The sequence below is a fragment of the Lissotriton vulgaris genome, chromosome 2_1 (assembly GCF_964263255.1).
Source record: "Lissotriton vulgaris chromosome 2_1, aLisVul1.2, whole genome shotgun sequence".
NCBI classification, from domain to species: domain Eukaryota; kingdom Metazoa; phylum Chordata; class Amphibia; order Caudata; family Salamandridae; genus Lissotriton; species Lissotriton vulgaris.
The window spans coordinates 327,390,917-327,405,017 of record NC_141687.1 but is presented as its reverse complement, the minus strand read 5'-3'; the positions used below and the strand labels follow the sequence as shown (position 1 = coordinate 327,405,017).

Here is a 14,101-nt window from a genome sequence, read left to right as displayed (position 1 = left end):
CTCTTACGAAAATACTTAAGTTAGCACAGTATATACAAATGCCCGAGGGTCACGGAAAACCATATACTCTGAAAGTGGAATGCGAAATTACTAGCAGGTAAGTACAGTACTAATAGGCTTTGGAATCGCTAGGTCTTGACTACTGAACCTTCAGATTACTAATAGGAGGCCTAGGGGACTCGGGTGCAGAGTGTGCACTCTCACGCGGGATGCGGGACAAAGTCTATGGTAGCTAGGTTTCACAAAGTTAGTGTTCTCGGGCGGACCCGACCTGGTAGGAGGAAAACGAAAGTGGATTCTGACCCTTGGATAGTGAGGCTATGCTGGGGCACCGAAATGCCGAAGTTACATAGCCCAGGGGCTGCAGCTGCATAGGTCTCAAAAGACGTCGGGAATCCTCGTAGACGGACCAGGAGCCTGGAAGAAAGATGCTGGCAGGCGACCAGTGAAGAGAGTTCGAAGTGATCCAAGCCTGGATCTTGAAGATGGACGATACCTGAAAGCAGAGGGGACCAAGTTCGTGACTACTAGCCAGTAGTCAGGTGGCACCAGGAGGGCACCGGATGGTAGTCACCTCGACTAGGTGAGTGGGCGACGCTGTGCTCTGCAGATCTCACGGACCAGGAGGCGTTGTCGGCGACCAGGATGGAGGAGCGAGCTGTCCCACGATGGATGAAGCTGTCGGCGTCGCTGGACCCAGGATTGGGCAACAACGCCTTAGCTAATTCAAGCCCACGCGGTGGACCTAAAATGGCGTCTTGAGGGGACCAGGAGGGTCCGGAGTGCTCCGCTTTTGGAAGGGAGCAAGGGCCAGTCTGGAGCAACCAGACCAGCAGCAGTGATGTCGTCGGGCGTCGTTAAGAAGGCCACAAGCCAGCGGGCTAGTAGCCAAACAACGCAGTGAGCAGCAAAAAGCAGAAGGGCCCCACGCAGATCGTGGAGATGCTGGGAGGCTGTACTTCGGTGCTGGAGCTGCTCAGGGTCGGGGCTTCTCGGACCCCAAAGCACTCACCAGAGGATCCCTCGGCGGTCGTGCTGGAAAGAAGTCGTGCAGTCTTGAAGATGGCCGGTCCCTCGAGGTCTCATCACACTCACGGTTCTCAGCTTTGCTGTAGAGGTGAGTAGAGGTCAGAGGTGCCAGGGAAGCCGGTTCTCGTCGAGCTGGGCAGTCGGATTCCGGAGGAAGGACTTGCAGCAGACCGCAGTGTTCTTAAGATGGTGCCTGCGGATGCCGGGTGACTACTCCTTAGTCACAAGGGAGAATCTTGAAGAAGAAATCTGGAAGTCCTTTCGTAGAAAGTCGTGTCTTGATTCCAAAGATGATCTAATTTGGAAGGGGGCCCGCTCCTAACTTTATACTAGGAAAAGGGGCTGACCCGGTGACTAGGTCCTGCCTATGGGTGGGACTAGGAGGGGGGTGGTTACACCAGTCTCCCATGCCGGACTTTCCCCAGGCCAGGGGCTGGTGTGCCCCTGGAACTGGTTCTAGCCGGCAGATGCGTAGTGAGCACCGGGGTGCCACTCAGCAGTCACCTTCCTGTAAAGCCCTGCCTACCCAGGATACACAAAACCCTGTCTGGGATGGTGCTAGCACCGCCCCTGACAGGAAACCCTTTGTCCAAGCTCTCCTCGCTGGAAGGACTCCCAGCAGCAGGAGGTCAGACTCGTGTCTGTGGTGGCAGCATCCATTTTGTGGAGCTGAGGCTTCGTTTAACTTTAACCGGGGTTCACAGTTACCTACATGTCGTGTCCCTCTAGAAGGGTGGAATGCTAACCCCGTCGCAAGAATTGGCGAGGGGTTAGTATTCCAATTCGTATGACACCTTACTCGACATGTTTTGATAAAGCAATACCAAAGATAGCATTTAACCGCGAGGATTATAATGCACTTAAGAGTATATGGTATGCGTTATCAGGGAACAGCTATTAGGACTTGGTTCCGCAAGCTGCAAACGGGCTCAGCTCATGCCAGAGCACCATTTCACACGATTCCAAGCACTCTGCCTTCAGGATTGTCAAGGCCTGCCATAGGAGTGACTGACGGGAATCTGTGTGTCCATTTTTAGGGTTAGATATAGGTATACTACATCTATAGCAAAGGGTGATTACACCACCTTGCCCCAGCTGTCGTGCAGCCAGTTGTGTCAGATTTAGATGGCCATCCAGGGGTGGCATAATACATGCTTCAGCCCCTGGTAGGCCCTGGGTACACCTATGCCCTGAGTTACAGGGTCTGATAAGGTGGCCCAGTACCAATTGGAAATGTACCTAAGGTACATGGAATCCATTTTACAGAGAGAGCAGTAGGCCTGGGGTCCTGATTGGCAGGGCCCCAGGTCGACTATGTCAAAAACCAGCTAAAACACAGGGCAAAAAGTTGGGGGCAACCATAGTCAGGAGGTACCTTCCTACACACGTAACCAACAAAGAGTTGGTCATCCACCCGGAACTGTCGTGTGCAATCCAGATAAAACGAGAGCACACATTTTGGGTCCAGACGGTGGAGTCGCTCTTCCTCCTTTGAGGGATGCGGAGGCGGAAAGAAGCCCGATGTGGAAGGCTGTGACAACCTTGGGCAGGAAAGAGGGTCTTGTCCGCAACACAACCTTGTCCGGATGGACAAAAAGGAAAGGAGGTTTGGAAGAAAGAGCCTGGAGCTCGGTCACTGACTCTCCTGGCAGAGGTGATGGCGACCAGGAAAGCAGTCTTCAGAGTAAGAAGGCGAAGAAGACAGTTATGAAGTGGCTCAAAGGGAGCGCACATCAGATAGGTAAGAACAAGCTTCAAGTCCCACTGAGGCATCACGAATGGAACAGGGGGGAACGTGTGTGATGCCCTTCAAAAACCTATTTACAATTGGGGACTTGAACAAAGATGGCTGATCAGGCAGCCTTAAAAAGGCTGAAAGGGCAGAAAGGTAGCCCTTGAGAGCGCCCAGAGCAGAGCCCTGCTGGGCAAGAGAAAGAAGGAAGAGAAGAACCTCAGAAAGAGGGGCAGGGAGAGGATCCACAGCCTTTGCTGTGCACCATGCCACAAATTTGTTCCATCTGCAGGCGTATACCGACTTTGTGGATGGACGCCTGGCTGCCAGAATCACAGTACAGACTTCAGGAGGCAAGTCAAATCGGCTCAACTGTTGCCGCTCAATTTCCAAGCATGTAGCTGGAGACTGGACAGGTTCAGGTGGAGGACGACCCCCGCTGCTGCAAAAGAAGGTCCTCCTGAAGGGGCAGACTAACCGGGCGACCGACAGACATACTGAGTAGCTCGGGATGCCAGTACCTTCGTGTCCAGTCCGGAGCCACAAGGATAACTTGGGCCCGGTCGGGCTTGATCTTCTTCAGCACTCTGCGCAGAAGTGGTATAGGCGGAAAGGCGTACAACACAACGCAACTCCACTCGTGACGAAAAGCATCTCAGAGCGAGTGCCGCCTTGGAAATTCCAACGCGCAGAACTGTTGACATTGCGCGCTCTCTTCTGTGGCGAATAGATCTAACCAAGGCTCTCCCCACTGCAAAAAGAAGCCTTGCGCCACATCCGAGTTTAGACGCCATTTGTGACCCATCATGGCTGAGTTCGTCCGCTCTGGCGTTCAGAGAACCTGCCAGGTGTTGAACCACCAGGGTCACGCACTGATGTTCCAGCCACTGCCAGAGGCGGAGAGCGTCCTGGCAGAGGGTCCACGACCTCACCCCGCCCTGTTTGTTGGAGTACCACATGGCGGTGGTGTTGTCCGTGAACACCTGCAGTACGCTCCACCGGACAGAGGGAAGGAATGCCTTCACTGCTAGATGAATCGCCCTCAGCTCCAGAAGGTTGATATGGAGCCGGGACTCCGCCGGAGACCAGAGGCCTCTTATCTCCGCCTCTCCCATGTGGCCTCCCCAGCCTAGGAGGGACGCGTCCGTCAAAACTACATGCTCCGGTTGGGGTAAGGAGAGAACCTGCCGCTGATCCAATCGCGGTCCGTGAGCCACCACTGCAGCTGTCTTGCAGTGCCCTCCGAGATCAGGACATGGTCGGACAGGTTGCCCTGATGCTGGGCCCAAAGAAACTTCAGGTCCCACTGCTGAGCCCGCATCCGCCACCGGATGCACCAGAAGGATGCAGGAGGCCATCAGACCCAGAAGCCGCAGCGTCAACCTGACCACGACCCGGGATAAAGGCTGTAAGATTGGAATCAGAGCCTGAATATCCCGGACCCGCTGTTCGGGAGGATAAACCCGAAACTGTGCCGAGTCGAGAACCGCTCCGATGAAGGACAGCTTCTGGGAGGGGCACAGGTGTGACTTCGGCACATTGATGGAAAACCCCATCAGGTGCAGGAGGTCTGCCGTTGTCTGGAGGTGGCTGACGACTGTCTGGGGCGAGCCCGCCTTCAACAACCAGTCGTCGAGGTAGGGAAAGACTGAAAACCCTAACCTGCGCAGATGAGCTGCGACCACCGCCATCACTTTCGTGAACTCCCGTGGGGCGCTGGTAAGGCCGAAGGGGAGCACGGTAAACTGAAAGTGCTTGTGGCCTACCGTCAACCGCAGGTAGCGCCGGTGGGCTGGCAGGACGGGAATGTGGAAATAAGCGTCCTGCAAGTCCAACGCTCCCATCCAGTCTCCTGGGTCCAGGGCAGCTAAGACCTGAGCCAGTGTCAGCATCTTGAACTTCTCTTTCCAGAGGAAGTCGTTGACGTTCTTTAGGTCCAAGATAGGGCATAGGCCCCCTTTGCCCTTCTTGGGTACCAGAAAGTAGGGGGAGTAACAACCGCACCCTACTTCCGGCCCAAGAACGCTCTTGATGGCCCCCTTGGTCAAGAGAGCCGTAACTTCCTCTTGCAGAAGTTGCAAGTGGTCCCCCTACACGCGGTGGTATTGTGGTGGCATGGCTGGAGGGGTCGTCTCGAACGGGGAGGGAGTAGCCCCTTCGGACGATTTGCAACACCCACCTGTCCGAAGTGACAGTGCGCCAGTGGAAGTGGTGATAGCGAACCCTGCCCCCCCACTGGCGTCACATGGGCCTGAAAGCATGGACTAGGAGGCTTTAGAGGCGGTTGCTGCGGTGGGAGGTGTGGACAGGCCTCGCCGTTGTCCCCGACTGCTGCCAAGGTGGTTTCCACGGCCGCCACTGCGTTTGTTGTTAGTCTGCGATGCGTGGCTGGCAGCATGTGTGGGAGTGCCCCTTCCTTGACCATGAAAGGAGCGAAAGGCACCCGTTTGCTGATGCGGGCCGAGAGGCCCAAGGACTGGGCCGTAGCCCTGGAGTCCTTAAAGCGCTCAAGCGCATGGTCTGCCTTGTCGCCAAAATGGCATGTCCATAAGAGTGTTCTGGACATCGGCCGGAAAGTTGGTAGACCTCAACCAGGCATGGCGACGAATCGCCACCGTCGTTGCCATCGCTCTGCCTAGTGAGTCGGTGGTATCTGTGAGAAGTTGGCCTGATATATGATGTTCACTAGTTCTAGTGATCACCTTGTATCAGTCCAAACAACCCTTATGGTGATTGGTTTTAAGTCAACCTTATAGGCCAGCTATCCTAATGGTAACATGGACAAAGCAGTCTTAGGCTAAACTCTTTTGGCATGTGAAGCCAGCTGTTTTACCACATATAACCCCTTGAATACCAAATGGAAGGACACTACACAGGTAGTTATGAAAATAAACAAGATATTTATTAACTAACAAACACCTCTGAACTCTTTATGAGATCAGAGGGCTAAGCACATGACAAGACTCTTAAGAAAAATACGTTAAGTTGCACAATTACGATGTTGCCCTAGGGGCACAACAAACCATAAACTAAGTGGAATGTGAAAGTCAATAGAAGGAATGGAGCTGTCCAGAGGCTGTAGGATCACTGGGACTACACTACCCTAACTTTAGGTAAGTAATAGGAGGCCCACGGAACGCGTGTGCAGAGTGTGAACTCACACGCAAGATGCGTAACAACGTCTATGGACAGTACAGTTCAAGTTAAAGGTGAGTACGGACAACCCTGACTAGTTAGGACTAAAACGACTGTGGAACTGGACACTAGGAGAGTCAATCTACCCTTGAGCACCGAAATGCTCTTGTTACCTCACCCACAGGCTGCGGGTGCATAGGTGGGAAGTCGTGTCGGGTTCCGGCGTTGAAGTCTATGGAGCCTGGAAGAAAAGATGCTGCAGGCGACCAGGAGGAAGATGTCCGGAGTGATCCAAGGGTGGATCGGTAAAGAGAAGGACCTGAAAGCAGAGGGGACAATGTTCAAAGTCACTAGCCTGTGACTGGAGTGGAACCAGGAGTGGAACCAGATGTCGTCGTCGCGATCAGGTGAAGAGTGGACGCTTGCCTCTGCAGCCACGTGGACCAGGAGGTGTCTTCGACGACCAGGATGGAGGCACGAAATGTCCCACGGAGGCTCTCGCTGTCGGCGGTGTCGGATCCGGATTTGGAGTCAACAGGCCTTGGAAAAGGCAACCCACGCGGTGAGTGGAAACGGCGTCTTGAGTGCACCAGGAGGGTCCGGGGTGCTTCTCCTTTGCAGGGAAGCAAGGGCCAGTCTGGAGCAACAGGGCCAGTCTGGAGCAACCAGACCAGCAGATTGGATTTCAAGGTTCGTCGTCTAGGAGGTCACTAGCCAGCCGGCAAGTGACCAGACAATATGTCGAGCAGCAAACAGGCAGAAGGGCCCCACGCAGATCTCGTGGATGCTGGAGGGCTGGTCATCGGTGCAGGAGCTGCTTGGGGTCAGGGCTTCTCAGTCCCCAAAGCACTTGGTCGAGGTTACCTCAGAAGTCGTGCTGGAGCGAAGTGCTGCTTCTTCAAAGATGGCCGGTCCCACGTGTCTCGTCGCACCCACGGATCTCAGCTGTGCTGCAGATGTAGGTAGAGGTCGGAGAGGTCTGGGAATCCGGGTCTCGTCGGGCTCTGAAGTTTGGATCCTCGAGGGAAGACGACAAAGGGAAGCCGCTGGACGCTGATGGTGCCTGCTTGTGCAGGGTGGACACTCCTTGCCCACAAGGAAGATTTCTTCAGTCTTCTTGGCAGAAAGTCGAAGTCCAGAGTTTCTTCTTGTAGAGTTTCAGTTCTGGATTAATCTAACTTGGAATGGGACTAGCTCCTACCTTTATCCTGCTAAAGGGGGCTGTACTATCACTAGGTCCCTCCTATGGGTGGGACCAGGAAGGGGGGTGGTTACACCCCCTATTCTTTGTCCGGTCTTGCACCAGAGCTGGGGCTGGAGAGCCCCAGGAACTGGTTTAGACCGGTGTATGCACAGGGACACCTTGTGTGCCCCAGGCATGTCTCATTCCTTTCAGCCCTGTCCTACCCCCATACACGAAATCCTGTCTGGGGTGGTGCTAGCACCTCTCAAGGCAGGAAACCCTTTGTCCAAGCCTCCCTCGCTGGAAGGACTCCCAGCAGCAGGAGGTCAGACTTGCTGAGTGTCTGTGGTGGCAGCATCCATTTTGTGATGCTGAGGCTCGGGTTAACTTTAACCGGGGTTCACAGTTAGGTACATGTCGTGCCCCTCTAGAAGGGTGGAATGCTACCCCCGTCGCCAGAATTGGCGAGGGGTAGTATTCCAATTTGTATGACACCTTACTCGACATGTTTTGATAATGCTATGCCAAAGTTAGCAATAACCACGAGTATTATAATGCACTTAAGAGTATATGGTATAGCGTTATCATGGAAACAGCTAAAGGACATGGTTCCGAAAGCTGCAGACAGGCTCAGCTTATGCCAGAGCACTATCTCACATAACTCCACGCACTCTGCCTCCAGGAATGTTAAGGCCTGCCGTAGGAGTGACTTAGAGGAGTATATGTGTCCATTTTAGTGTTAGATATAGGTATACAATATCTAAAGCAAAGGGTGATTACACCACCTTGCCCCAGCTGATTGATCAGCCAGTTGTGTCAGATTTGGATGGCCAGCCAGGGGTGGCATAATACATGCTGCAGCCCCTGGTAGGCCTTGGGTTCACTTGTGCCCTGGGTACCTATGGTACACTGTACAAGGACTTACAAGAGTGACCCAATACCAATTGGTAAATGCACCTAAGGTACATGGATGTAAATTTAGAGAGAAAACAGCTAGGCTGTGGGTCTGATTAGCAGGCCCACAGCCAGGGAAAGTCGTAAACTAGTGAAGCAAAAAGAAAAAATCTGGGGTGACCATGGGATTGCAGACCCTACTCTCCTACAGTATCCAGCCCACACCGGATAGAAAACCGTGCTGCATCTCGACCCTCCGCAAGGGCTTGGGTGAGTTTAGTCCTGACCTCCGCTGGACATTGTGGCAGCACGTCCACAACCGTGTCCCACAGAGAGTGGGTGTAGCGGCCCAAGAGGCACGCAGTGTTGACTGACTGCAGTCCCAAACTCAGGGAGGAGAATACTTTCTTACCGTATTGCTCGTACCTCTTGGATTCGGGAATGCGTTCCTGGGAGTTGGAGGCCTGGATGACCCAGGCCTGACTCTCTGGGGTGGGGTGGGTGGACAGGAAGCAAGGGTCGAACGGAGCCGGGCGGTGGCGTCTGGCCACGTTCCTATCTACAGGCTGACCTGTAGCGGGCTTGGTCCAAGTGCCCAAAGGAACCTCTGACAAGGCCTCATTAAACAGCAGCAGAGGCTCAGCCGAGCTTCACTGCGGTTTAAGGACCTCAGTGAGGAGGTTAGTCTTCACGGCTGCGACAGGGAGCTCCAGGCCCAAGGCCTTGGCTGCCCGAGTCAGCACCACACTGTAGGCAGCCCCCTCCTCAGTAGCCACAGTGGGAGGGGAGACAAAACCAGTGTCTGGCGAGGTGTCCAGCCCACCGGCAGTCCCAAGCTCACCTGTCCAGTCCTGCTGAGACTGACACTCCCGTGCCAGAGGGTCCTCAGACCCCTCCCAATCCCCCTCGTCACCCATCTCCTGGTACGCAGGTACAAAGGATGTGGTCGGTTCGTGGAAGTAAAATTCTCAAAACTACGTCAAGAGCGGCACCCAGCGGCGCCGCTCCGGCGCCGAATCGAGGGCAGGATCGTGGATGGCGTCGCCCGGAGGAGACACCCTAGGGGCTGGTGCCGGCGACGACCCGGAACCGGATCCAGTGAGGGCCTGTGGCGCCGGGACCGAAGTCGCTGGCGCCGCCGGGGCCAAAGCACCTAAAGGCGTCTGAGCCGAAGCACCCGACCCGCTAGGCCCCCCAGCCGGGGCCGCTGGGCCCGAAGGCGCCACGGAACCCGGCGGTGGAGGGAGAGACCATATGGTCATAAGGTAGCGCCCGATCTCCTCTGGCGTTGCGTCATGCCCAGGGACCGGAAGGTATGGGGCTGGCTGCGACGCATGCGACTCCGTCAGAGCCGCGTGGGTGGTGTCACCCGAACCCCTGGCCGCGTCGCTCACGCATCGGGGTGGGTTGGAAGAGCGATGACGCCTTTCCGACCTCTCATGCCTCTTACCTGAGGATCTTGATCCCGAAGACCGACGCCGACTCTCGGAACTACAAGGGCTCCGACCCCGCGACCGGTCCCTCTAACTCCTGTGGGACCGGGACCTTGAACGGCGCGGGCCGACTGCCGGAGCTCAAGCCGCTTGCGGGACCGCTCCCGCCTAGCCTTGGACGTCAGGGCCTGGCAGTTGGAGCAGGTTCGGTCGTCGTGGTCAAGGCCTAGACACTGAAGACACCGGAGATGGGGGTCGGTAACCGACATCAATCGGCTGCACTTAAAGCAGGGTTTAAACACGGGCATCCCTAACGGCACCGGCGGAGTCAATCAACTCGAAAAACAGATCAAAAAGATCAAAGTTTTAGTCAAAAAATGACTAAAAGGGTACTACTTCTCCGGATCTGCGCTTAGCTGGCGCGGAAAAAAGAAGAACTGACGTCAGCGCGCCAGGGCGGCTTCTAAGTACTCAGGCAAAGTCATCCCGGCGCCGAAGACGGACGCGGAGCCGCAGATGACTCCTTCCGACAAGCATGGGTACTGCTACGCAAAAGTTTCCGGATCCAGTCTGACGCATGGGGATATTCTAAGGTAAGCAATCTAATACTAACCTGTTTCTTTCAGATTGAGCTGTGTTTCCCTCGGAAGGAAACTGAAAAAGAATTGCAAAAATGTAACAGAGAGAAGAGCAATTATAAATGTAACAGGGCCAGTCGCTAGGGACACAAACCACCCACCAAAACGCGGGACAAATGTGAAAATTTGCCACAGAAAGGAAGGGAATTTAGACAAGCACACACAGGAACTAATGGGAAGCTAGGGGCAGGATCAATGTACAAAGAGGAGATACAGCATGCCTCGCAGCGCTCGACCTAAAAAGGAAAGTAAAATGTGTCTCTTCAAGACTGAAAACTTTGAAGAGTATTGGGTGGATGGATTCATGTACTGTTAGCATTTATTTTACATTACTAAACTAAATATTTATGTAGCATTGACAGTGTGTGTGTGTGTGTGTTTAAGGATATGCTTTTGTTTAGCTAACATTTTCAGACTGGCCCCAGGATACATAATGGTATTAGAGTTTTTTTTAGGTGAAACGTTTTTCCAACTATACAATTTTGGTGCCATGCTGAGTGAATTAAGGCATCACCAGGTCTTGCTAACATTTTCAGTTTGTGACAAGACAATTATGAGCATATGTAGATTATACTGACAACATGCACTGTTGGATGGTAGGAGTTGTTGAGTTGTTGCAGCTATGTGTCAAACCTTTGTCGGGCATGTGATTAGGACTCTAGCATGTACTGCTATATAACTGTGTCATTTCTTCATATTGGGCTCTAGCACCATAGTGACATGGTAGCCAGCTATAAGGCACATCTAAGGTAAGTTATATTCATGGGAGATTTTATATTAAACATGCTCTGCTAAGTGTTGGGCTGACTGGTAGGAAAATAGCAAATGATAACAATACATGCTTTATGTCAGACACATAGAATTCAATATAGTAATTTAGTTGAGATAAAACACTAAATAAGTAAAATAGTATATTAACACACACCTCATCTGTGGTGTCCAAACTTGGATGTTATACATATTTTTGAAGCGTGCACATGTACATGTATGTGCGTGTGTGTGGTGTTTTGTTCGAATGTGATGTTTGATGCCTGTGTGGGCATTCAGGGCCACAGGGGCCATCTTGGACAGTGTGATGACCAAATAATTGGCATATTGAACCCTAAGCATGGAGTTCGGAGGATGTTTCCAAATAGCATATATTAAACTAATAACCTGGCAACACATACGTCAAAAGTATACTAGTACCATACAATGCAATGCAATGTACCTCTAGCCCCTGGATAGGGCAAAGCCAATGTCTGCTCTCGTGGAGAAAGTCCTCTAGCTAAATCAGGCCGCAAATTGACCTGCATCTGTTGCGAAGTAATGTAGTCATTGAGAATGGTCTGCCGCGTGTTCTCCATGGCACACAGTTGGTATTGGCTGGTGTATGCGTGGGTTGGAGACATCTGTCTCTGGAAAAGGAATGCTGCTGTGGCTGTGAAGAGGAGAGAAAATAGAAAGATTATTCAATACAGTCACAAATCATGCATTATCAACTGCAGTGAGGAACCTTGAGATGATAAACTCTTTCTAATATTTAAACATACATGCACAAAACTATTACATCCACTAATTGAAACTGTGATTATAAGACAGAATTATCAAAGACAAGAGTGCACATCGGCATGCCTAGTGAAGGTCACTTCTGCATGAAAACAAAGCACATAAAATATGATTTTACCTGGGTCCAAAGCCCTATGAAACTGCATAGTTGGGTCCAAATGATGGGGGAACTGTCCTCTGAAGATCTCTGGTGGGGGTCCTCCTCTGTGATGGCCATCAAATGGACTGTGGGATCCTCCATGGTCTACTCCTGGTATAGGAGACTTGGCAGGTAAACTTTCACGCTGAGTTGGAGTCACAGCATTTTTTCGGTCATGGCTGGACGACTTTGCAGAACTCATAATGCCTAAATGAGGGATGATAAGCTAAGGCACTGCAAAACACATGTAAAAGTCAGGTGTGGACTAGATTTTGTATGTTCATTCAGATCTAACTAGTTGGTGGATTGCTGTAATTTGAATGATGCTGAAAGGGTATAAAATACTTTGCCACCCTATTGTTGACTGGGCATTACCCACCCTCTTTGTGCTCAAATGGCAGTTTATGTTTTTTCTTTTTTTAACTTGGACACCAACTAACTCACATTATCTAATTTCACCTTGCAGGGCCAGTAAACAAGCATTTACTTGGCAATGTGATGAGAAGGAATATGCTACTTACCAGTATGCATCTGTTCTTGGCATGTAGGGCTGCTGACATTCATATCTATGCATAGAACGCCGCCTAGTGTTGGGTCCGGATGATTGCATATTGTTGTCCTGGAAGATTCTTCGAAGTGTTACAAGATAGGTGGCTCCTCCCTTGGACTACAGTGCGCATGGGCATCCTCTCCATCCTCAGATTGTTTTTCGCCATTGTGGCAGAGATGGAGCATAGTACATTAAGAGATGTCCATGCAAAGAGTGAATGCTGCAGCTGCGACAGGCACCGGGGAGGTGGGTGGGTGATATGAATGTCAGCAGCCCTACATGCCAAGAACAGATGCATACTACTAAGTAGCATATTACGTTCGAGGCATGTGGGCTGCTGAATTTATATCTGTGCATAGAATGTATAGCAGTATATCCCTTAGTGGTGGCTACCTGTGTCAGCCGCAGCAGTCTGGAAAAGAGTTTTGAGAACAGCCTGTCCTACAGCAGCTTGCTGTTTTGAATGTACATCTACACAATAGTGTTTTGTAAATGTATGTGTGGTTGTCCATGTGGCTGCTTTACAAATTTTGTGTAAAGGAATATTACCCAGGAAAGCCATGGATGCCCCAAGCTTGCGTGTGGAATGCGCCCTAGGAGGAACTGTTAAGGTGCTTTTGGCTTTTAAATAACATATTTGGATGCATTTAACGATCTATCTGGCTATACCTGATTTTGAAGTAGGGTTGCCTTTGTGTTGCGGTGAGAAAGCAACAAACAACTGTTTTGTTTTTTGAAACGCCTTAGTTCTGTCTATATAGTATAGCAGAGCTCTTTTGAGATCTAGAGTATGCAAGGCCCTTTCAGCTACTGTCTGTGGATTTTGAAAGAACACTGGCAGTTCGATGGTTTGATTTATATGGAAATGGGATACCACCTTTGGCATGAATTTGGGGTTTGTTCTGAGAACTACTCTATTTGCATGTATTTGGATGAATGGCTCTTGAATACTTAGGGCTTGCAGCTCGCTAACTCTTTGAAGCGAAGTAATGGCAATAAGGAAAGCCACCTTCCAAGTAAGAAATTGTATTTCGCATGAGTGTAGTGGTTTAAAAGATGGTCCCATAAGTCTGGTTAAAACAATGTTCAGATTCCAGACTGGTGAAGGTGGGTGTATTGGAGGAATTACACATTTGAGTCCTTCCATAAACACCTTAATTGCTGGCACCCTAAATAGTGAAAGGTGTTAACTGTTTTGAAGATATGCTGCTAACGCAGCTAATTGTATCCTGATGAATAGGCTAAATTGCAGCGTTGTAGGTGCAAGAGATAGCAAATGATGTTTTGAGTTGAAGCATCAAGTGGGTTTATATCATTGTTGCTGCAGTAAATGACGAAACGTTTCCACATAGCTGCATAACATGCCCTGGTAGTGGGTTTTCTTGCCTCCTTCATAATGTTCATACAGTCTGGAGGGAAGTTTAGGTATCCAAACTCTAGGATTTCAGGAGCCAGATCGCCAGGTTCCGCTGTTGCGGATCTGGATGTTGGATTTCTCCATGGCTCTGAGTTAGAAGATTGGGTGTGAGTCTCAGTCTTTGATGATACAGAAAAGGGGGTGGTGATGAACAGAGTGTCTGAACAAACCAGTCCAAAGATCAGGGCTTGATCCATCACCGTTATTTAGCTCACTGCACCATCCCAGCTCAGAACCTGGCTATATGCAAATCAGTCTGTCCCTGGCCCAGTGCATCATGGGAACAGGGCAGACTAAACTACCAAGCCAATTCTTCACCAGAAAGGAGACAAGCTACCGGGGACCGGTTTCTGGCATTTCAGCCGTCGTCGGCCCGGCTTGCTTGAATCCTGATGGTGCAGTG

At 51.4% G+C, this 14,101-nt stretch overlaps 1 protein-coding gene across 20 annotated transcripts in view; it reads right to left on the bottom strand.

Moving 5' to 3' along the window:
• The window catches only part of NCOR1 (nuclear receptor corepressor 1), a 1,907,529-nt gene that overhangs the window by 364,067 nt on the left and 1,529,361 nt on the right, over nt 1–14,101 (bottom strand). For all 20 annotated transcript variants that reach the window (XM_086955042.1, XM_086955041.1, XM_086955040.1 and 17 more), the window contains 2 exons: nt 11,711–11,938; nt 11,255–11,464 (listed from right to left, as the gene is read on the bottom strand). In XM_086955042.1, coding sequence (XP_086811168.1) covers nt 11,255–11,464; nt 11,711–11,938 — 438 coding nt within the window. The remainder of the gene's footprint in view (nt 1–11,254; nt 11,465–11,710; nt 11,939–14,101) is intronic.